Here is a 22,530-nt window from a genome sequence, read left to right as displayed (position 1 = left end):
AAATATGATCAAAGAAGGCTGTGAAAACTCATCTGCATTGTTAATCCTTTTGATCTTTTATTTAAAATAATTCACAAAAATGTATCCTTTCATTGGGTAATAAGAATTTAAAATGGGGGGAATTTTGGCCATGACTCTATGTATACATATTTGTTTTCGACACCTATTTTAAACATTTATATTTAGATAATAAGATTAATTCATGTGTGTCCAAAACTAAGTGATTGTGTTTAAGCAATAATCAAAATTTAGTCTAAGATTTTCTTAAAAAGAGGATGTCTGTTTTAAAAATGCCTCTACATTTCAGCAGCCATTGAGAAATATTGGAAGGATTTGAGTTTGTATAATAGACTAATAGATTTTTTAATAGACTTACTTTTTTTTTCTACAGTTCCTTCTCCAACAAACGTCAGTGTTGTTTGTCACAACTTTGTGAATGTCCTCTACTGGAACTACAGTACCCCAACCGAACAGCTGAAATTCAGTGTAAAGATCGGAGGTTATTTAAGGTCTGTGTGTCTAAGCAGCTGATACTATTTCATTTCTTATTCATTATCACATTGCTTAATCTTTCTATCCCATTTATCTCTAGTGGTTCCCAAACCGTTGACACCCCTCAGACGTACCTTGATATCAGCAGCTACAGCAGTGATGTGGGTGACAACTACTTAGTGTTGGTGACGGCACATGATGGGCCACACAAATCAGAAAGCGTCTCCATTAAATTCACCTACAGCCAAGACTTTATTGCAGGGAAAAACCCTAAATGTAAGTTCTCCAAGTATAACCTAATCAAATGGAAACAGTATTACTGTTTAATACAGCGTTTTCAAGGCCCTTTAATGATGAAACACTAAGTTTCTCAGACATTTTAAAGATCGTTTTCTAAGTATTGTTTAGTATAGTTTCAGCCCAAACCATTGGTGTAGTTGATAAATCTAGTATTGACTTGCCTTAAAGCAGTGTTCAGCAGACAGTGTTGATGTCACTGATATTTGCTTAATTTGTCCTTTCTCTACTGCATCTATTTAACAACACAACTGCCTTATAATGAGAAAAGCACTGCATCATGTTCATGCTTATACAGCAGCATTTCATTTACCGAATTAGAGCCTAAAAAAAAAAAAATGCACTTCCTTAAAGACTTAACTCTCGTTCTGCTGCCTTGCAAGCTCTGCTGCCATTTCCTTCCAGAAATGCAAATATTTTTAGATATTGTTGTAGTGTTGAAATTAATTTGCTTTAGTCTTTTACAAGATAATTTTGGTAGCACTTTATTTTACAGTCCTGTTCCTCATGTACATACAATGTACTTATTATTGTAATTACAAGAACTATGTAATAACTAGGTACTAACCCTGAACCTACCCCTAAACCTAACCCTACCCCATGTAGTTACCCTGTGTTACCAGAACTTTCTTAGATAAATACACTGTAAGTACACTATAATATAAATGTTAGTACACATACTGTAAAATAAAGTGCAACCACTTTTTTCTTGTTATTTTATCTTATATTGGCTTTTTCTTTTTTCAGGCTCTTTGGACTTCCCGCCTGTAAATACGTCTGTCCACAAAGACATGATTGAAGTGTCCATTCATCACCCTTTCTTTTTTCATAAGCAATACATTCTGAAGGAACGGTTTACCTACACAGTCACACATGATGAGGTTAGAAAAGCAGTCACACAGACTCGCTCGTGTCCTTCATTTAATGTTAGTCATGTTAGGATGTTGAACTGTTCACTCTGTTCTTTTCTCCTTCAACAGCAAAAGTTTTCACACTCATGTTTTGTGAAGGACAAGCTGTGCACTGTGAAAATCCACCTGAATGAAAGCACAGCTGGACAGTGTGTGGAGCTGAAGTTTGAAGGGAAGATTGCTGGTATCCCTTTGAATACCTACAGAAATATTTGTGTCCCTCAGCAGCTACCTGAGACCGGTAAAAACATTACCAGTTTAATGTTGTTAATTTTTCTAGATTTCTTGTCATGCAATTAATTGCTGGCAGTGTGTGAGAAAAGAGTTTGTTTGAGAGCTGTTTGAAATCACCACCATTCCCTCAATGACTTTTCCACATACACTTATCCATGAGACCTTTTGAGAGCATTATGGGCCTACTTTTTATTGTGGTGCATTTTCGATTTTAAATGAGCAGACATGATCACCTTCACTACAGTTTAAGACACCATAGGTTAAAGGGCAATTTTGGAGTCAAGACATGACATATGGATGTCATGTTTTAAAATATTCTTAATATGACTGTTATTTAATATGATACTATTTTAATAGAAATATAAATATTGTAAGTTACTAAAAAGTTACTTACAATTGCAGCCCCTACGGATGCAGTGTATATGCATGTGATACATTGTAGAAATAGACTTTAGGACAATATATCGTTGCAATAAAATTAATAATCTAGCTACAATTCCTTGCGCTCATGCAGTTTGGCGTGACTTGCCTGGAATGCTACAAAGTCGTGAGTCGTGGTTTGAAGTCATGACTTACGGCTCAAAAACCTGCCTTGAACGCAGCATTACAATGCACATACATTGAGATGAGAGAATTTGCGAGTGAGCAGAAATCAGTCAGCAAAATTATCACAAATAGTTACTGATGCTTTGAAATAGTTTTCTATTGGTATATTGCTATTGGTGTCCTCATTTACAGTTGGAGTAATGATGTGAACATCAGTTCCATCAATGGCTCCAACAATTCCAGGAAAGCCCACAATCCTCATAAAAGTAGCAGTCAAAGAACTGCCATATAGTAGTGGCCAAAAGTGATGTCCGATGGTCCTCGCCCCTTCTGAGACTTTTTCTTTTCCAAACGCCTAGAAACAAAATCTATTTCTTGGACAAACCTTATATAGATTCCAAGACTCTCCCATTTATCTAAATTTATATTTATATAGATCAGTTAACTCATCATAACATAATGGCGTAATCTAACAGCATTGAGAAAAAAAACCCTCCACACCCACTTCAGTGAAGACCCTCATCATTAGTGCTTTGCTGCATTTTCCAGCCAAAAATTTAAAATAAATAAATAATCACTACTTTAAATTCTGCAGTTAGAGCATTGATTTGTAGAGTGGAAGAATTAATTACATTTCTTACTTGGCCATATACAAAAATAATTAACTATCTTGACAATCAAATTTGTATCGTTTGATCATGTCCATATCATCATACAATTCCAATACATTGTATCTTCATTGAAAATTGTGTTGAAAAGTGTGTCTCCTCTTTGCTGCCATCTTGTTACTACTAACTAGGTTGGAGACCTCTCCACCTCTTTTAAATAATTTAGCAGCTGAGACCTAGTCTTAACTTCATGAATCACTCTTATTTTTAAGTATAACAAGTAAGTCTTAAGTGTTTTGAAACACACTTAAGACAAAACATTTACTCTGAGTGGCTTTATACGAATGGCCCCAGGTTTTTCCAACCCTACTCCTGAAGAGTTACCTTCCTTTAGACTTAAGTTCCAACTCTGCTTCGACACACCTGTTTGTAATTAGTAGTCCTGCACACCTTTATTTGCTTAGTGATGGGAGAAACAAACCATTTCAAAGCTTCAAATCCATTGAACCACTTACTTTTCAAAATGATTCACTGTTTTAGTTCTGTTACTATGGTTTTAGTAGGGTGTAGTACTACTCCTGTCCTCTAGGGAACCTAAATAGATTTTCTCATCTAGCTTAAATCCCAGTGAGGTAGTAGAGGAAGGAGAGAACTGTTTGGTGAAGTGGAAGCATGGTTCCCTTTCATAGGTCACGTCAATGCTGTGGTGACTTCACTTGATATGGGAACACCCCTCGGTGTGAAGAATGTCTGAAGCCCTATACCATCCCGCCAATCCTATTGGCCAAATAGCGCTTGGCACCACCCTACGCATGCGTACGCATTATATACCTGGGTGCCGCATGCCATTTCGCTCAGATTTCATTCCTTCAGGGAAGCGAATCATCTGTGCCCTAGGATTCATCTCGCGTTCTCCAGCGGTTTCTACGAGCAGTGTTAACTCCTCTTCGCGGATGCGATGAGTCAACGAAAGGTAAGAGCCATATAATTCGTTAGCAGCCTCTCTACATGTTCTCTCCGTGATAGCCTACGGCTACAGTAAAAAAAAAAGAAAGAAAGAATCCGCACTCTGGAGTGTATTTCTATAAGTCACCTCGCGTCTAACCCCCACTGTTTCGCTTCTGCGGTTGCCGAGGCCCCGCACGAGGTGTTGGTTAGGGGCGATATGTTCGGCTTGACTATGAATACAGTGATGCACTGGAGTTTTTCCACTTGCTCGCTCTCCCCCACTCGAGCGTATTAATCAGCAGATTCGCTTTTTCAAACTATGTTTGTCCAACTGCGGCTTCGAACTCAGAGTAGGCTCTGGCTGGCATACGCTGTTCTCTCCCTCTGAGCGGACAGGAGAAACACGCCTCCCCTTCCTCAGTGAGCTATTTATGTGGCTACCCGCGTGGTGGATAAACTATCCCCCCCCGTGAGCCGCTACCCTTCTCACGGACCTCCATCAAGAGGTTTCGAAGTCCTGGAAGCAGCCTTAATCAGCACACGTCACGAACGCCGCGGGTTTCGCCACCATTGACTGACATGGCGGACTGCTGTTATACAGCAATGCCGTTTTTGACTAACTCTCTAGCCGAACGGATCGCATCTAACTCGGCCGCGGCCTAAAGTCTCATCGAAGGCGTATTGAGTCGTGTCTAATTTCTGCAAATTTACTTCTCTTTATGGTGGTTCTTAATGAGAAAGCCTCTCGTCCTCAACCCCCACGCTCTAACATTGACTGTCTCGCAGCAAAGGCACCTCGAGCGTCATTGAACTGAGCTATCATTTGAGCGCCCCCTCAGACACTCTGCACAATCCAGCCCTCAGAGTTTGAGGGACGGAACAAGAGGCTGGCAAAGATGGCCAGTTTATGACGGCTCACACAGCTGCCACGTTCTCACTAGCGGCGTGGCCCGATGTTTATCTTGTTGGATTAAATCCTGCCATGGATGCGCTTCAAGATAATACACAACGAAACACAGCGAGTTTGACGAATGCACTTTCCTTCATGTTTGCCAGGGACTGTGCCCTCCACTAGAGAGTGCTGTTGGACTGCTAATGCACATCCAACCCTCTCACTGCAGTCCCCACGCTCTAACATTGACTGTCTCGCTACAAAGGCACCTTGAGCATCATTGGACTGAGCTATCATTTGAGCGCCCCCTCAGACACTCTGCACTATCCAGCCTTCAGAGTTTAAGGGACGGCACAAGAGGCTGACAAAGATGGCCAGTTTATACGGCTCACACAGCTTCCGCATTCTCGCTAGTGGCGTGGCCCGATGTTTATCTTGTTGGATTAAATCCTGCCGTGGATACCATTCAGGATTATAAACAACGAAACGCAGCAACTTTGACGCATGCGCTTCCTTCCTGTTCGCCAGGAATTGTGCCCTCCACCAGAGAGTGCTGTTGGACTGCTAATGCACATCCAATCCTCTCACTGCAGTCCCCACGCTCTAACATTGACTGTCTCGCAGCAAACAGCGCTTCGAGCAGCATTGGATTGAATTGTAACGGCAAATGTTCCCTGAGACACTCTGCGCAATCCAGCTTTCAGAATTCGAGGGGCGATTCAAGGTTCCTGCACAGACGACCCGTTTGACGGCTCGCACAGCCGCCGCTTTTCGCTAGTAGCAGAGCCCGATGTTCAATCTTTTGGCCTAATTCCTGCTGTGGACACATTTCAGGATTATACACAACGGGACGCAATGGCTCTTATGCATACACTTCCCCTGTGCACGAACGCCGCAGGCCTTTCGTGCCCGGACATTTTAACGTGTATGACAGCGTTGCAGGAAGCGGAAATTTTGAGACCGCTAGTATTGTTTCGGGCCGTGTGGGAACGCTTGCCCGACATTTCTCAATGGGTGTAACGCACAATTTGTCACGGATACACCATTCAGTTTCGAAGAGGCCTGCCTCCTTTCCGCGAAATTCTTTCCACGCCGGTGAAACCGATGGAAATAGCGGTGCTGCGACAGGAGATGTCAACTCTGCTGAGCAAAGGGTCTATAGAAGTACACCCCTCTGAGATGGAGGCAGGGTTTTACAGCCGTTATTTTGTGGTACCAAAAAAAGACGGCGGATTGCCACCCGTTCTGGATTTATGCCGTCTGAATCTTGCACTCAGGACGAGCAAATTCAAGATGTTGAAGGTAAAGTCAATTTTGTCTCAGATTCAACCAAACGACTGGTTTGTCACGATCGATCTGAAGGATGCATACTTTCATATTCAGATCATCAAGAGACACAGGAAGTTCCTCAGATTCGCTTTAAAGGGAAAAATGTATTAGTACCGCGTTCTTCCCTTTGGCTTAGCTCTAGCTCCCTGTACTTTTTCAAAATGCATGGACGCAGCTGTGGCCCTGTTGCGGCTCCAGGGCGTTCGTGTTTTGAACTACATAGACGATTGGCTGGTGTTAGGGCAATTGCAGACTCAAGCACACTCTCATCGGGATCTTGTGCTGAATCACTTAAACAGCCTGGGTTTCAGCACGAATTTCCAGAAAAGTGTTTTAATCCCCCCTCAACGGATAACCTTTCTGGGAATAGAATTGGACAAAGCTATCTCTCCCGCACGCTCAGTCGATTGCGTCATGCGTGCAAGCGCTTCAAAGCGGGTCGCACAGTGACAACGAGATTGTGCCTCAGACTTTTAGGTCTAATGGTAGCAGCATTCCCCATAATACGTCTGGGATTACTTCACATGCGCCCTTTTCAGTGGTGGACGAAAAGACTAAATATTTCACCCCGTTGTCTTCTGCATCAGACGATTTCGGTGACACGGATGTGTGTGATGTCGTTAAAACTATGGATGTCAACCGAATTTCGGTCTCCTTATCCCAGGTAAGACACCTCTGGTGTTTGTGGTTCAGGAGTGGCTTAACAAGAGGAATATGACAACTGTAGCCAAATTCCTTGACACTTCTGTGTGTGGTGGCTCTTGATGCCTTGACCCCAGCCTCAGTCCATTCCTTGTGAATTTCACTCAAATTCTTGAATCTATTTTGCTTGACAATCTCATAATAATTCTTATTTATTTACAAGGGCTTGTTTTGTTTGTTTTATGGATAGCTTGTTTAAACAGGCCAGTAAGAGACTTTTAACTACAGGTGCATCTCAATAAATTAGAATGTCGTGAAAAAGTTCATTTATTTCAGTTATTCAACTCAAATTGTGAAACTTGTGTACTAAATAAATTCAGTGCACACAGACTGAAGTAGTTTAAGTCTTTGGTTCTTATAATTGTGATGATTTTGTCTAATAACAAAAACCCACCAATTCACCCACAGTTTCAAACGATTCAGTTCGATTTGGAGAACTGGTTCAAGAAGAACCGGTTAAATCGAATGATTCGTTCGCGAACTGGACATCACTACACTGCAGTGTTGTGAACGTGCTCACAACAGACCCGGAAGAGAAGCCAATGCTGAATAAAGTCGTAGTTTTTGTTATTTTTGAACCAAAATGTATTTTCGATGCTTCAACATGCTCTCGTACTAAATCTAAAATATCTTAAACTGTGTTCCGAAGATGAACGGAGGTCTTATGGGTTTGGAATGACATGAGAGTCATTAATGACGTAATTTTCATTTTTGGGTGAACAAACCCTTTAACATGCTCGATTAAAGCACTCTGTGAACAGCCAGCTTCTTTGGCAATGAATGTTTGTGGTAGGGATGCACAGATATTGGTATCAGTATTGGGCCCGATACCGAGCTCCTGTACTCGTACTCGTTAAAATACGCCAATACCACACAGTATGTGATAAGTGCCATATTCAGACAAAGAAACACTGACAACAGAACAACAGACAGCAGAATGGAGTTATTAGAGATTTAAGGTTGTCTACGTAGGATATGTATGCAATGAATATAATGTTAAGCATTCAGTATTAATGCATGTATAGCTGATGTGCACGAGCTGATAAAGCACACTGAGTGGATTGAGTGCGCAGTGGCGGAGACACGCGAGCTTGTCGATTGAATATACATTTCATCACTGGAAAGTTTTTAGTTCAGTCAGATATGTCAAAAACAAGTAAAACAACACACAAGTTACTTAAGGGTAGGGAGAGGGAGAGAGAGATCGAGTACACTCGTGCTCTTCTGTTGTGTGATCTTTGACGTTCACTCATTTAGCACACGCATATGGATTAAAACTAAATCGTAAAAAAAAGACTACTTATAGGGGCATTCACCATAAACATAATTTCTTTTCAACCTTAGGCATACATGACTTTCTGGCAAAAATGAATCTAGCAGCTTGTGTGTAATGTGCTAGGCAGTGGGTTACTACTGACCCTCTCATTCTGCACCAGTACAAATACATGCACGCATTGCATGTGTTTTGCTTGCTTGAGTGTTTTTGCATTATATGAGTGGCTTTGAAATTTAAATCGCAGCACGTTTCAGGTTATTAAAAAAACTTGCCTTCTGTATGTGAAAAATATCACAGGAGATTTATAACGAGTGGTTCCCTTCATTATTACATTATTAATAAGTCACTGCAATGGAGCAGCTCTAATGATATTAAATTAAAAATGATGAACCAAAGAGCAAAAAAAAAATAACAAAGAAAGTAATAAAAACTTGTAAAATACATTTTGATGGGCATAATTAAGTGTGAAAATATCTGAAGGATATACAGTCAAACCAACAATTATACAGAGACCAGATATAATTTTTTTTATTTTTTACTAGTGGGTGCAGGACACTATAGCAAAATAGAGGATAGGATAGCAAAATAGCAAAATAAACTATGACAAAAATTCTTCAGATGCTGGAAACAGTAAAACTGATACTATTCTGGAAACAAAAATTTTTCAGACCAGGAAAAAAAATGAAGTTCAGGTTTGCATGAACCTGGATGACATCAGGCCCAGGAGACTACAGACAGTCATTAAGGCTTATGGGTTGGCCGACTAAGTATTGATAGTTGTGTAAAAAATGTCATGCTTATAGCTGTCTAAATAATTCTTGGTTGATTGTAATCCATTATGTAGGGGGTACCGGACTTCTGCATCAGCTAACAGTTAAGTGTTCCCAGCAGTCTGTGAAATTATGGAATAAAGACAGGACAAAAACGTGCATGTGAATAGCTCTTGTTTTGCTGGGTTATATATTTTCAAAAAATTCTCACATTAGGACAAACATGTCAAAATATGCATTTTTTAACAATAAGTTGATTATGTAAATGTTCACTGTTTCAGTCTCTTTTTTGTGAATACACAGCATTTCAATGAAGATCTGTCCATCAGCCAATTGCTGTGTTACTCGTTCACATTTTTACATGTTATTTGGTGTCAAATGACTCTGGCTTTCCCCTTGATTCAACTGTTACAATTACATATTCAAACAAAACACTCTCTGAATGTTTTACCCATTTTAGATCACTCACATGTATTTTAGAGTAAACTAAACTTTATAGGAACTGATATAAGAACATATTTTAACATCTTCACCTTCAGTAACCACTATCACAGGGCATATATATCCTCCAATCGCAGGTGAACATTGTGATTTCATTGCCGTATTAAACATGGAAAACTTCATCAAAACAAATCAAATTCCAACACTTGATATGCATGTTATCTTTCAACATTCATACAGATTGACACACAAAACAATCAACTAACTAGAGTTGATGGTGAAGATGGTGCCATTGTGTATGGCATACCGTCCACTGTCTTCGTTACTCACCTGGTTTTTGATGTCTCTACTATTTAAATTCAGTCACAATTTTTGTTTACGATCACCAACAACTCATTGATATCTATCATGATATGCCAAAAGATTATGGGCTCCACTCTACTCCAAAAAACTATGAGTTCCACTAGGGCTGGGCGATATGGAGCAAAAAAGATATTGTGATATATTTTGCTATATCTCGATATACAATATATATCTCAATATCTTTACAGGAAAAATAACCCCCCAAAAACTACTGTAAAAACATATATGCCAAATATTACATGTTTAGGGCCCTAAGAAATGTTCTATTTTTTTCTTCACCATATGTTTTATTGTTACCTAATTCAGTTTTTTAGCATGTGTAATTATTTAAATGCATGAAAACAACTTAATTTGTTAAATATTTTTCTTAAAATAGCCTTATGTGAATTTTTTTTTCCACTCTGAAATTCTGTATTTACATTTATCTGGTTATCAAATTAATGCATAAAACATTCATTTAATTTATCTTTTAATTATTGAAAATTAAGCAAACTAAATTTTTTGGAAAACAAAGGGGATTTACTATTAAAAATAAAACATGGAAGAAATGTTGTGTGATTATTCATTAAATTATGTTCGTTTCATTTTAATAGTAGTAGTAGTAGGGTATGCACATTCTGCTGAACAATAGTAATAGATTTTTGGCAAATACTTTTATTTTGATGGGTTACTGTACCTTTACAGTTCTGTGTATGTGATACTACAGTCTATGATGTGATATGACGCTAGTTTTACTCAAATCAAATGGTCAGATGCTCATGAAGTGACTCTCAGTGCAGTTCTGGAGATGTTGTTCATGTGTTCACATCCTCATTTAGTGAGACAACGGATGCTGAAATTACCGCGAGTGTTACGCACGCTTCCATGTGACAACGCGCTTCTGCACCATTCATTAACACAGACACAAAGAACATGCAGGATTCATATATAAATAGACTTTTCTGGCTTAATATTTAATGATATTAGTCCATATCGCAATTTGATGTGAGTGCAATGACCTACTTTTGATTAATTCATTCAACATTTGACAAATTCCGTGACATTCTACATTAAACTGTAAATTCCATTTTAATGACTGGATTCCGCGATTCCATGAACGTTTTCTGCATCACAGAAATCATAGGGCCCTACAGTAGACATCTGCCTGCTGTTCATCCAGTGCCTTAAAACCGAGGTATCTCCATATAATAGAGCCAGTTGTCCTTTTCTTTTTAGACTAGTTCTGTAGCCTCTGGGCTGGTTGTGGACGACGCCATATTCACTGAGACAACACGCGAAGGTGGAGGAGGGAACAAAATCAAGGAGGTGGGGGCGAGCACAGCACAGAGAAGACAAACAAGCAAAGTGGTGGAATCAGAATTAAATATAAACAATATATCGATATATACGATATGTCAAAATCCATATCGTGTTTAAAAAATATCTTGATATATCTTAAATATCGAGATATCGCCCACCCCTAAGTTCCACCCACCACCTACACAGTACAGTTTGTTCGACTACCCTTACTGGCGTACTCCCGGGGGTTTCACATAAGAGACACCAGAGACAATGCAGAAAACGAGGTGGTGTGGCTGTGCAACTGAAGCTGGCCTGGGCATTGGGTTCTGCTACTTCCCTATTGTCGGCCTTGGTCCCGCTGTGCTTGGTCTGCCGCATCTGGATTCCCTGGTGCTCAGTGGAACTCGGTTGTTCGGGGATATGTTCAACCATTCCTGATTCAGATGGACTCTTGACTGTTTTTAAAAATACATTTCACCGACAATCATCTCCTATGGCCATCTTTAATAGTTTTGAGGTTCCAAAAAATTCACCTTAACTGTCCCCATCCCATTTTATTTTTGTTAATTCACCCCCCCCCCCCCCCCCAGTAACTTTATAAATCAGTTTGCAGATCTCCCAGCAGATGTTTTGATCAGATATGATCATATTTTAATACTTGGTGATTTTAACATTCATGTATGCTGCTCTGCCTTAGCAAAGGAATTTCTAAATTTACTGTCTTCCTTGAATGTTACCCAATGGGTAAATGGTCCTACACACTGTCAAGATCATACGCTTGATTTAATATTGACATGTGGTCTGTCTGTGGCTGACATTGACATCTGTGACACTCCACTTTCTGATCACACTTTTCAAATTTTTAATGATATCCGATCACTACGACAGCAATGTTGATGGTTTGAACGTAGATGAAAGAAAGACAGGCTTCACATATCATTTAAATTGTTGAATGTTTCCTTATGGAATTTTCAAAGGGCTGTCAGGACAGTTAAGCACAAATTCTTATCTGATAGGAATTTCTTCTCCAATAAATCAATACTACTCAAGCGCAAATGTTTACCTCGATACAACCTGTTTCCAGTCTCTTTTTCCCGCTCACAGTGGAGCGAATGTACGCCGATTCCTCTTCAGACATGTACATTTTTTTAAAATGGAAACCTACTTTTTCTCCCCATGAGATCCTTCCACCACATTTTTTAAAACATATTTTCGAAACAGTCTTTCCTGACGTTTGACATATTATTAATAATTATCTGTCGACAGGGACAGTCCCAGCCTGCTTTAAACTCAAAAGAAACTCTTAAAAAGAACGCAGACAATTATGCAAACTATAGACCCATCTCCAATATGTCGTTCCTATCCACACTTCACAGAACTGAGTCTGCTCTTGAAATTTTTTAATGATGTTTTATTGACCACCAATGCTGGTGATACCATGGCTTTAGTGTTATTAGACAGTGTTATTAGACTTGAGTTCAGCCTTTGACTATGTGGACCACAGGAAAATTTTATCCCTACTTGAATGTTCAATCAGCTTATCTGGCACAGTTTAGAAATTGTTTCAATCCTTCCTGTCAAATAGAAATTTCTCTGTTAACCAAGGTGCTTCTTCATCCTCAATGCCTCAACTTACTTGTGGTGTACCCCAGGGATCAATTTAAGCACCATTACTATTTTCACTGTATATGCTACCCTTGGGATCTATTATTATTAAACTTGGGGTATCGTACCACTGCTATGCAGATGATACACAACTTTACATACCCATAAAACATAATTATAATTCAGCACTCAAAAGACTGGAAGACTGTTTGCAAGAAATCACAGTGTGGCTCACTAATAATTTTATGTTACTTAATGATGATAAAACCCAAATCATTCACTTTGAGAAATTCACGAGTTCACCCTTACATCTAATTTGAAAGCGAATAATAGGCATATTTTGGCATGCTGTCCTGGGGGAGGGGTCCATAGCCCCAACCAAAAGAACTCCCCCTATCCTTAATTTGGGATAAAACAGATTAGAAGTGAGGAGTTAAAATGGAGGATGGATGCCCAAAAACTGTCGTAGGAAAGGAGGTAGGAAGGCTGGATATATATACACTTGTTGTGCCAGTTAAGATGGTTAGCTAAACAAGATGCACCTGTGCCAAATTGGATGATTATCTGATCGTGTCCCTCCCGAACTTTGTTAATAAAACCCAATTTCACATGTTCACCCTTACATCTAATCTGAAAGCAAATAGTAAGCAAATTTTGGCGTGCTGTTCTGGGGGAGGGGTCCGGGCCCGGAGCATAGTCCGAATCCAAAGAACTCCCCAAAAGAAGCTTAAAGGCATAGGACAGCAGCCAGAGAGCTAGATTTAGTTGGCCCCCAAAATATGCATGCTGAGAAGAGAGAAAAGCGCAGAGCGACCGGGAGAGCCCACGCAGAGTTCGATGAGATCTGCGGCTCGCAACGCCTTACTGGCAAGCCCTCTGTGCCGCTATGAGAGGAGCACGATGCCGGATATCAAAAATGAGGGACTCTTGCTGCATCCAAAGGGGAGCTGCAACTTTGCTGCACTAGAAGGCAGAGTCCCTCTTGTGGCAGAGTAAAAGGCGAGGTTTGATGCATCTGATGGAGGGCTCTCACTTCAACCGAAGGGAGCCAGCAACAGTACCCTATTGGGAGGGAGATCCCTGGCCACCATTGAGCATGCAACATAACTCAGATGGGGGATTCACACTGCGACCAAAGGGAGCCGTGGGTCTGCTGCACCGGAAGGGAGAGCCCCGTCAGATGCTGAATAGACAATGAGATTCGAGGTGGGGTTTGGCGCATCGGATGTAGGGCTCCCACTGCATCCGAAGGGATCTGCAGCTCTGCTGGACCGGAAGGGGGAGTCTCCTATTGCGAGTTGATGAGAGGCACGGTTTTACACCTCAGAGGGCTCTCCCAGCGACCGAAGGGGGCCCGCGACTCTGCTTCATCGGGAGTGCTGCACCGGAGGGGAGAGCCCTGATTGATGCTAAATGGAACACGACTGGTGGAGGGACTCTTGCTTTTGCTGCAGCTCCCTTGCGACTAAATGCGAGGCATGGTTTGATGCGTCTGATGGAAAATTTTCTGCAGGTAGGCCTGATTGAGCAAGGATCAGTTTTAAGTTTTATTTATTTATTTATTTATTTATTGGAACCAAAAGTCGTTGACAAAGAAAGGATCCAGCGCGAATTTAGATTTTCCTTTCTTTAGTTCTGCTATCAAGTATAGATAATCAGAGATTGTGTTTTTTTATTGGGACCTCCTTCGGGAGCGAGAACTGCTGCAGCAGTAGTGAAGGATGGAAGGGGCTCCTGCGGGAGCAGACACTGCTGCGGCACAGAGGAAATATGGAAAAAAGGCTCCTGCAGGGGTGGACATCTGGTCGACTGTACTGCCTGGAGTATGGAAACTCTGAAAAGGAAGTGGGAGAGTGCTGGATGGTGGAGACATAGCATAGGGCAGTGGTTTTCAACCTGTGTGCCGTGGTATTGCAGGTGGGCCACCAATTACTATTAAAATAAATAAGAATATTGTTAATATGAGTAAAAATGTCTAAGTCATAACATAATAACATCACTTATATATAATTAAATAACAAAAAATAAATATTAAACTGTTGCTATGCTTCTACTATTCAAACTCGCTGATTGGTTTCAGGAAGAGGTTGTCGGGTTGCAGGCCAAGAGGTTAAGAATAAACCACCAATTTATCTTAGATATTTTTGCTGCATATGCTACAGAACAACAAATTCAAACATGCATAAATGGCTGTCAACGTGTTCCCTCCTGACTATTGCTCTGCTGACTGTCTACCTGCTGCCGAGCTCTGCCTGAATCTGGTTTTCCGGTTTTGCTGAGCAGTGCTAGCCCGAGTTATTTTCTCTTCATTTCCAGTCCATTCTAGAGCCGTGTGGTTAATCGAAATTGTCATAAACTCACGTTTTTGAGCGTGCATGCAGTCTAAATCACTTTATAGCATGATTTTCCACGGTCCTGACCTCCCGCAGTATGCTATCCGATTCACACACTGTCTGTGATGCGCCTTTTTCCGAGCCCATGGTAATGGATCTGAGCATTCACACTGCACGTGGTAAAAGGCTAGAAATAAAAACATGCAAAAATAATTAATATTATTAATATCTAGCACATGGGCATAGAGAGAGTTGTGAGTGCACAGGATGCAGTTTAAGTGAGGGGAGACACGTTTTAAGTGCGCACTCTCTCCGCACGAGAGTGGTGTGTATCTGAGCAAGCACATCTGGTTTTGTGACAGAGCAAAGGAAATCTGCGTGGGAACAGAGAGATTCGTGCTCGTGCATTATTTTAATGTTACATGAATGCGCTCTCACTGGTGACCGTATACACAAACTGTATATGCACTTCAAACAGAGTGCATGTGAACCTGTATGTATAACAAATCTATTTCAACACCTGAGGCACTGCTACAATTAATGAGCTCTATGCAAAATGCATGGCAAAAAAGAAAAAAAAGTCCCTGGACATGGGATTTATTTATTTATATATTTTTTTGCCTTTACTATAGTGATTATTTTGACTTATGTCTGTTCTAGAGACGTTGCAACTTTTTGATAAAGCTCTAATTGGTATTCTTTTGGAAATATGTTTCAAATTAGGGAAGTCTTGGCCTAATGTTTAGAGAGTTGGACTGGCAATCGAAAGGTTTTTGTAGGTGGCGGGAGTGCATGTACAGTTCTCTCTCCACCGTCAATACCATGACTTAGGTGCCCTTGAGCAGGGCACCGAACCCCAAACTGCTCCCCGGGGGCCGCAGCATAAATGGCTGCCCACTGCTCCAGGTGTGTATGTTCACTGCTCTGTGTGTGTGTACTTCGGATGTGTTAATTGCAGAGCACAAATTCTGAGTATGGGTCACCACACTTGGCTGAATGTCACGTCACTTTCAATTAATCCTGAATGCATTTATGACTGTAAAGCATATCTGTGTGTGTCACAATTGCAAAATTTATCAAAGAAATCGCAATAGGTTTTTTTTTTTGTCCATATCGCACAGCCCTAGTTCATTCAATAAATATAGTTAACAATTTAGCTTGTTAACTAAGTTATTAACCCAACTATAGCGGGGACAGTTCATTTGTTTTGCAGTGTGCCACGCAAACATATGTGTTTGATTGTGTAGGTCGCGAGTTGAAAAAGGTTGAGAACCACTGGATTAGGGGCTTGTAGCTTGAATCTTTCTGCCGAGCTCCTCGTACGTCTTTAACATCTGCTGATAATCAGTGTTTGCTGTATATGTGTGGGTACAATTAGAATTTGTGTTTGTATCAGGTGTTATGCAATCAGAATAACCCAGCTGGCCCTGCATCTGTGCCATGTGTCTTATCTTTTTGTACTGCTATGTGCTGGGATTGAGTAATTTGTGAAATGTTATCTCTCAGATCAAGTAACACAGCCATACCCTCATCTTCCCTTCTCACCAGTCTCTTACAGCATAAAAATCCATTAACAAAATCAAAACATCCCTCTTCATCCCCTAGTTCTACTCTTGATTCTTCCCTCTCGTTGATTTGTTCAATGTTTTTAGCAATAAGGAAAAGTTAATCAGCAGGCAATTCACAGAGAGCTTTCCTGATCTGCCTCACCATATTTATCCTCTCATTGTACCGACCACCGAGCAACCATTAGTGACAGTCCAACAACAGCAAGGTTTACATGCAGGGATCCACAGCAAACTAGTCTTAACTAGTCTTTTTTTGGGGGGGGATTAGCTTCACTCCTCCAGCAGTGGCGCTGTTCCCGGACGAGCCCCCAACAACTTTAGTGGGTACAGGACTTCTGCATCCGCTAACAGGTAAGTGTTCCCAGTAGGAATATGCGCATCGATTCGTCGACCTGTTTTTATTTCTCTAAAAAACGTTTGCAAAACGTATACCTTATGTGCGCTGAATATACGCGATGGCCGGTTCAACATTCTGTCCAAACTAATATAACAAATACAGGTTTTTTTCTGCATTGATCTTTTTTTTTGGGCGGCTGTTAAAGCCTTATTTGATCGGTGAGTGATGTGCCTGACAGGGCGCGTACGAGAGACAGCCACGGCTGCATGCGCACTCACAGTCTTCAAACAACACGAGCGCTTCTTGCTCTCTCTCTCTCTCTCCCTCCTGCATATTAACCAAAATCATTAGACACGATAGAAAAAGGGCGGAACGCCAAAGTTTCACGTGGAGCATTCGGAGATTTATTAATTTATTTATTTTTTGGAAAAGCACTCTGTATTAGCTTAAAGCCCTCAAGTTTACATTGGTTTCTGTATTCTTTCAGTTGCTCTAAACGAGTATTTTGGGTGACCTTTTTTATTGAATGCTAGACATCAAGTTGTTATTTTCATCTGAAAGAAGAACTTTTTTTCAGTAAGCTAGGCCCTATGTGTTCAGTAAGCTTGTTTCAGTAAGCTATGTGTTTTCAAGGCTTCAAGGTTTTATTGAATGCTATCTCTATACAAGTGCAAAGTAATGCATTCTTAGTCTTTTATTTTGTAATTTTAAGATCAATAAACATATATTGCAATGTTAAGGAATTCATGTTTTTTTCATTCAGATATGTAAATCAACATGTATAAATTGTTAGTAGTCAATTAATGGGGAGATAATCTAAATCGAATCGGTCTGAAAAAATTAATCGTTAGATTAATCGATGCATCGAAAAAATAATCGCTAGATTAATCGTTTAAAAAATAATCGTTTATCCCAGCCCTGGTTCCCAGCAGTCTGTGAAATGGTGGAATAAAGACAGGACAAAACCGTGCATGTGATCAGCTCTCGTCTTGCTGGGTTATGACCAGCTGCCTGGCAGAAGCATGACAACTCTCAACACTCTCAAGCGCCCTCTGTTGGTCTAGCAGAACCAACATTCCCTTAATGCATTTACACATGCAGAATCAATATTAGCTTCATCAATTGTGAACCAACAATTGGGGCACCACAATTACATACCTTTCTATCAAAGATATCTAACATTATCCAGATTAATTTGTTCTGGCACAGAACTGTGAGTTCTTGACACATTTTATTAACATCTTTAAACTTTAGAGAATAAACTCTGATAATGTGAAATGTTGAACGTGTCGAAATAAATTTGGTTTTGAGTATCTATGTAATAAATAATGTCAACCAGCTAACATTATGCATACTATTTTGGTTTCTATACCCAATATTCTATACTCAAAATATTACTGTAAAAAAGTGGTATCAGTGCATTCCTAGTTTGTGGCTTACCCTCCTTGTGAAGGGTGTCAATGATTTTCTTCTAGACAAATGTCAGATCAGCAGTCTTCCCCATGATTGTGTAGCCTAGTGAACCAAACTGAGAGACCATTTTGAAGGCTCAGGAAATCTTTGCAGGTGTAACAAATTAGCTCAAAGTGAGATGTACATAATTAATCATAACAGGTTATTATTAAATACATTTATCTTCAGGAATTACTTGTAGCATTATAGCATTAATAGTACAATAAAATTTGTTCATCCACAGGGCGGACAGTGTTAATCGTTTATTGACTGTAAGTAAAATTATTTCTCTAGCCACAAAAAATAATTTTACAACTAATACATTGCTCCCAGAGCAAGGAAGGCATGGAGAGAGAGAGAGAGCGAGAAAGAGCCAGAGCTCACGCGCAAGACAGTGGAGAGTCATGGCAGTATTTACTCATAAACCAAATAAAAATCTGTTAAGAACCATCAAAGAATCTCATCACCTTAATTAAAAGGAGTCAAAGCCTAGAAGTGCACTTTAATAGTTAACAAGAAGATACTTGTATTGGTTCTGTAAAGTGTCTGGTCTGTAAAAGTGTCCCGGTGCATGTATAAAGCGTAGATTCCTGTTGAATCCTGTTAGGAGTGAAACCTTCATCATTTCATCCATGGGTTTCGCAGTGCATCAACAAAGTTGCTGAAAACTGCCAGAAGATTAGTCTCCCCCGATGGGGAGTCGGGAGGTGTCCAAGGTGATGGGTGTCTCCAGGGTATCACAAATTAAGAGAATAAGCCTCTTTGGGTGTGAAAGAGTTTTTAACTGGTTTCCTCGTTACACCCCTTTTGGTTGGATTAACTAATAACAAGGCATATAACTAGTCATTCAGTACCTCGACTATGGCTGCAGCAATGCAGACTATCATAGCTAGCGAGAGTGATCTGCGGCTTTGCTTATGCGTGAAAAGATCTCATGAAAAGACACACACCAGCTCTGCTCTGCATGTCTGGGGCTGAAACATGCTCAAATGGTGATCGATAGTCACGGATCCAGTGAGCACTGCGCATGTGTGGGGTGAACAACTGGATGTATGCAAACGCGCTGCAGAGAAACTCAACATTCTGTGGCTGACCATAGTAGCTGAGACTGCAAAGTCAAGTTATGAGGGGAAGACGCTGCCGAAAGCTAAACGGGCAGTGAGACAACTCCTTCCAATCTTTCCAGAGCTTCTGGAAGAGGTTTCTGTTACCTGGAAGGACAACCCTTTTACTAGTAAAATGCCCATGCAAGGGGGGTCTGCGATCGATGTGGAGGGTATGGAGAAGGGGGGTCTTCTTCGCATGCCCCCCATGGAGCCTTTAGTCGCAGCGCATTTGCATCCAAATCATATGGCGGCTGCAAATCCAACATTGCCATCAAGAGTGGACCGATTCCAGTCAAGCATGATGGAGCGTGCTTACAAAGCAGTCCCTCTCTCAGTCTGGGCCATGAACGCCATCTCTCTGCTCACAACATACCAGGCCGAGCTACAAGATGAGTTGTGTGTCGTCCCAAGTCAGACACAGCGGGAAGAAAACTGTGTTATCAGAGATCTCTCGCTCTGTCTTCAGAGATGTGCCGTTCAGGCAGCGGGGACAGCCATGGCCACAATGGTCATTCAGGAGAGAGGACGCTGGCTTAATTTGGCAAATCTCTCCGACAGAGAAAAGGAAGCTATTTTAGATGCACCGCTCATCGCAGAAGGCATTTTGTTTTCTTCAGCGCTGACAGAAGAGATGCAGAAGAGATGCGAGTAGAAGAAAAGTGATGAAGAGGCCTTGCAGCTTTCCATGCCAAGAAATAATGCAACGACAGGTCAGAGTTGCGTACCAGAGCAGAGACCTCCCTAACCCAAGAAAATTTCCGGCCCGCAACCACTCAGACGGACCAGCTGGCCCCTCGCCCTACCCAGGTTATCAGGAGGAAGAAGAAGATTTACTAGTACCCGTCCCTCAGTTGTTTAGTGTTCAGCAGAAAAGAAGTTCAGATGTTTACAGATGTTCTGTGGGGAAACCAGGCTGTTCCAGGGGATGCAGAGCAGTGAAGCGAACGAGAGACGGTGCAGTGGTGCACACACACCCACTAGTCACAAGCACTTTACATTGTCAAACTTCAATATAGTTTTCACTGTTTACCCCAGAAATGTTGCAAAACATAATGCACATAATTCTACACTTCTGAAACTGGTGCACCTTAGGTGATTGGTTTACATCAATCGCCCTGAAGGATGCATTTTTCTACATAAGAATATATCCACCCCACAGGAAATTTCTGAGGTTTGCATTCCTTGGCGTGGCATATGAGTATCTAGTCATTCCCCTTTTGCTTATCTCTTAGTCCGAGGGTATTTGTAAAATGTACAGAAGTGGCCCTAGCCCCGCTCAGGGAGAAAGGCATTTGTCACGCTACTTACATAGACGACTGGCTGGTGACAGTTTAATCAGAGCACAAAGTGAGAGATCACACAGCCATGCTCCTAGAACATCTACAAAAACTGGGATTAAAATTTAACACCAGAAAGAGTGTTTGAGTTCCCAGACAGTCAATAACGTATCTGGGGTTGTTACTGTACTCAGTGACATCCATCAGATTCCCCATACTACGACGATGAAGTATTCCACACTTTACAAGAAGAAATTAATCAATACCAAATTCTTGGGAAAATTTTATTATGTGGAGATTTAAATGCTCGAACTGGTTCAGAACTAGACTATATTGATAATTCAGGAGATAAACATCTCTCTTTAGTACCCTACCGAGAAGAAATAGCCAGGATACAGGAGTCAATAGACACGGGAAAGAGCTAGTCCACCTCTGTCAGACTTCAGCTCTTTATATCCTCAACGGTAGAATCAGTGGAGATTCCTGTGGACAGTTCACATATAGCTCAGATCTCAGGAACAGTGTTGTAGATTATGCTATATCAAATATAGGACCTTCCCATTTCAGTGCATTTACCGTCAAAGCTCAGTCGCCCCTGTCTGATCACTGCCAGATCAATCTCTTCATTAAAGGGGAAGACAACAAATCAAGGGGAATTCAGAAAAAGCCAATTCATCTACATAAACTCAAAGCACCATATAGATGGACTCGAAGTGCTGCTGAAACATATATTAAAGCATTGAAGTCAAACGAAACTGTCAGTTCCATTACACTATTTAACAATTCAACATATGATAATAATTGGAAAGGAATAAATTTAGCAATTAAACATATTAATGACATTTTTGAAAATATAGCAAAAAAGGCTCATTTAAATGAAACAACCACATATAAACACAAAAATAGAGCTAAACAAAAACCTTCTGAAAAGTGGTTTGACCATGACTGTAAAACAATAAGACAAGAGTTACGATTCATTTCAAATCAAAAACACAAAGATCCGGTCAACTTAGAGTTACGCTCTAAACACTCTGAACTCCTGAAACAATACAAAAACACAGTGAGACAGAAGAAACTGGACTATTATAACAACACACTTCAAAAGATGGAAAACTCAATTGATCAGGGTCAGTTCTGGAGCATGTGGAACAGTCTGAATAAGACAAAACCACAAGAGTTAGCCATACAAGATGGTCAGATCTGGAAGGATTACTTTGAGAAGCTCTATACACCTCAAACTGACCCTCTGAATAACCCCAACCAATTAAAAGTCCTCCAAAACTTGAATGCTCTTGAATCATGTATCAAAAACAACCAAAACCCACTAGATTATCCAATAACCCAACAAGAACTTAGTGAAAAACTGAAATCCCTCAAATGTCAGAAATCCTGTGGCCCTGACAACATAAAGAATGAGATGCTTAAAAACAGCTCTCCTGAACTGCAAACTGCATTACTCAAACTTTTTAATTTGATTTTGAGTTCAGGTGTTTTTCCTGAGGTCTGGAACACAGGATTCATCTCTCCCATCTTTAAAAGTGGAGACAAAACCGATCCTAATAACTACAGAGGGATCTGTGTAACCAGTAATTTAGGAAAAGTATTTTGCTCTATAGTTAACTCTCAGATTTCATCTTTCTTAAAGCAGCACAATGTCATCAGCAAATCTCAGATTGGCTTCCTCCCTAAACATCGAACCACTGACCATATTCACACACTACACACGCTAATAAATGAACATGTACACCAGAAGAAAGAGGGG

The 22,530-nt window shown here is 40.6% G+C and overlaps 1 protein-coding gene across 1 annotated transcript in view; it reads left to right on the top strand.

The window, feature by feature from the left end:
* Positions 1 to 22,530, top strand: part of LOC113113080 (uncharacterized) — an 83,281-nt gene that overhangs the window by 11,406 nt on the left and 49,345 nt on the right. Inside the window, exons 2-5 of the mRNA XM_026279240.1 lie at positions 392 to 509; positions 593 to 768; positions 1,537 to 1,670; positions 1,770 to 1,941. Of these exons, the coding sequence (XP_026135025.1) occupies positions 392 to 509; positions 593 to 768; positions 1,537 to 1,670; positions 1,770 to 1,941 (600 nt within the window). The remainder of the gene's footprint in view (positions 1 to 391; positions 510 to 592; positions 769 to 1,536; positions 1,671 to 1,769; positions 1,942 to 22,530) is intronic.

Source organism: Carassius auratus, chromosome 13, assembly GCF_003368295.1.
Source record: "Carassius auratus strain Wakin chromosome 13, ASM336829v1, whole genome shotgun sequence".
Taxonomy (NCBI): Eukaryota; Metazoa; Chordata; class Actinopteri; order Cypriniformes; family Cyprinidae; genus Carassius; species Carassius auratus.
The sequence above is the reverse complement of the archived record's forward strand: the minus strand, read 5'-3'. Positions and strand labels throughout refer to the sequence as shown.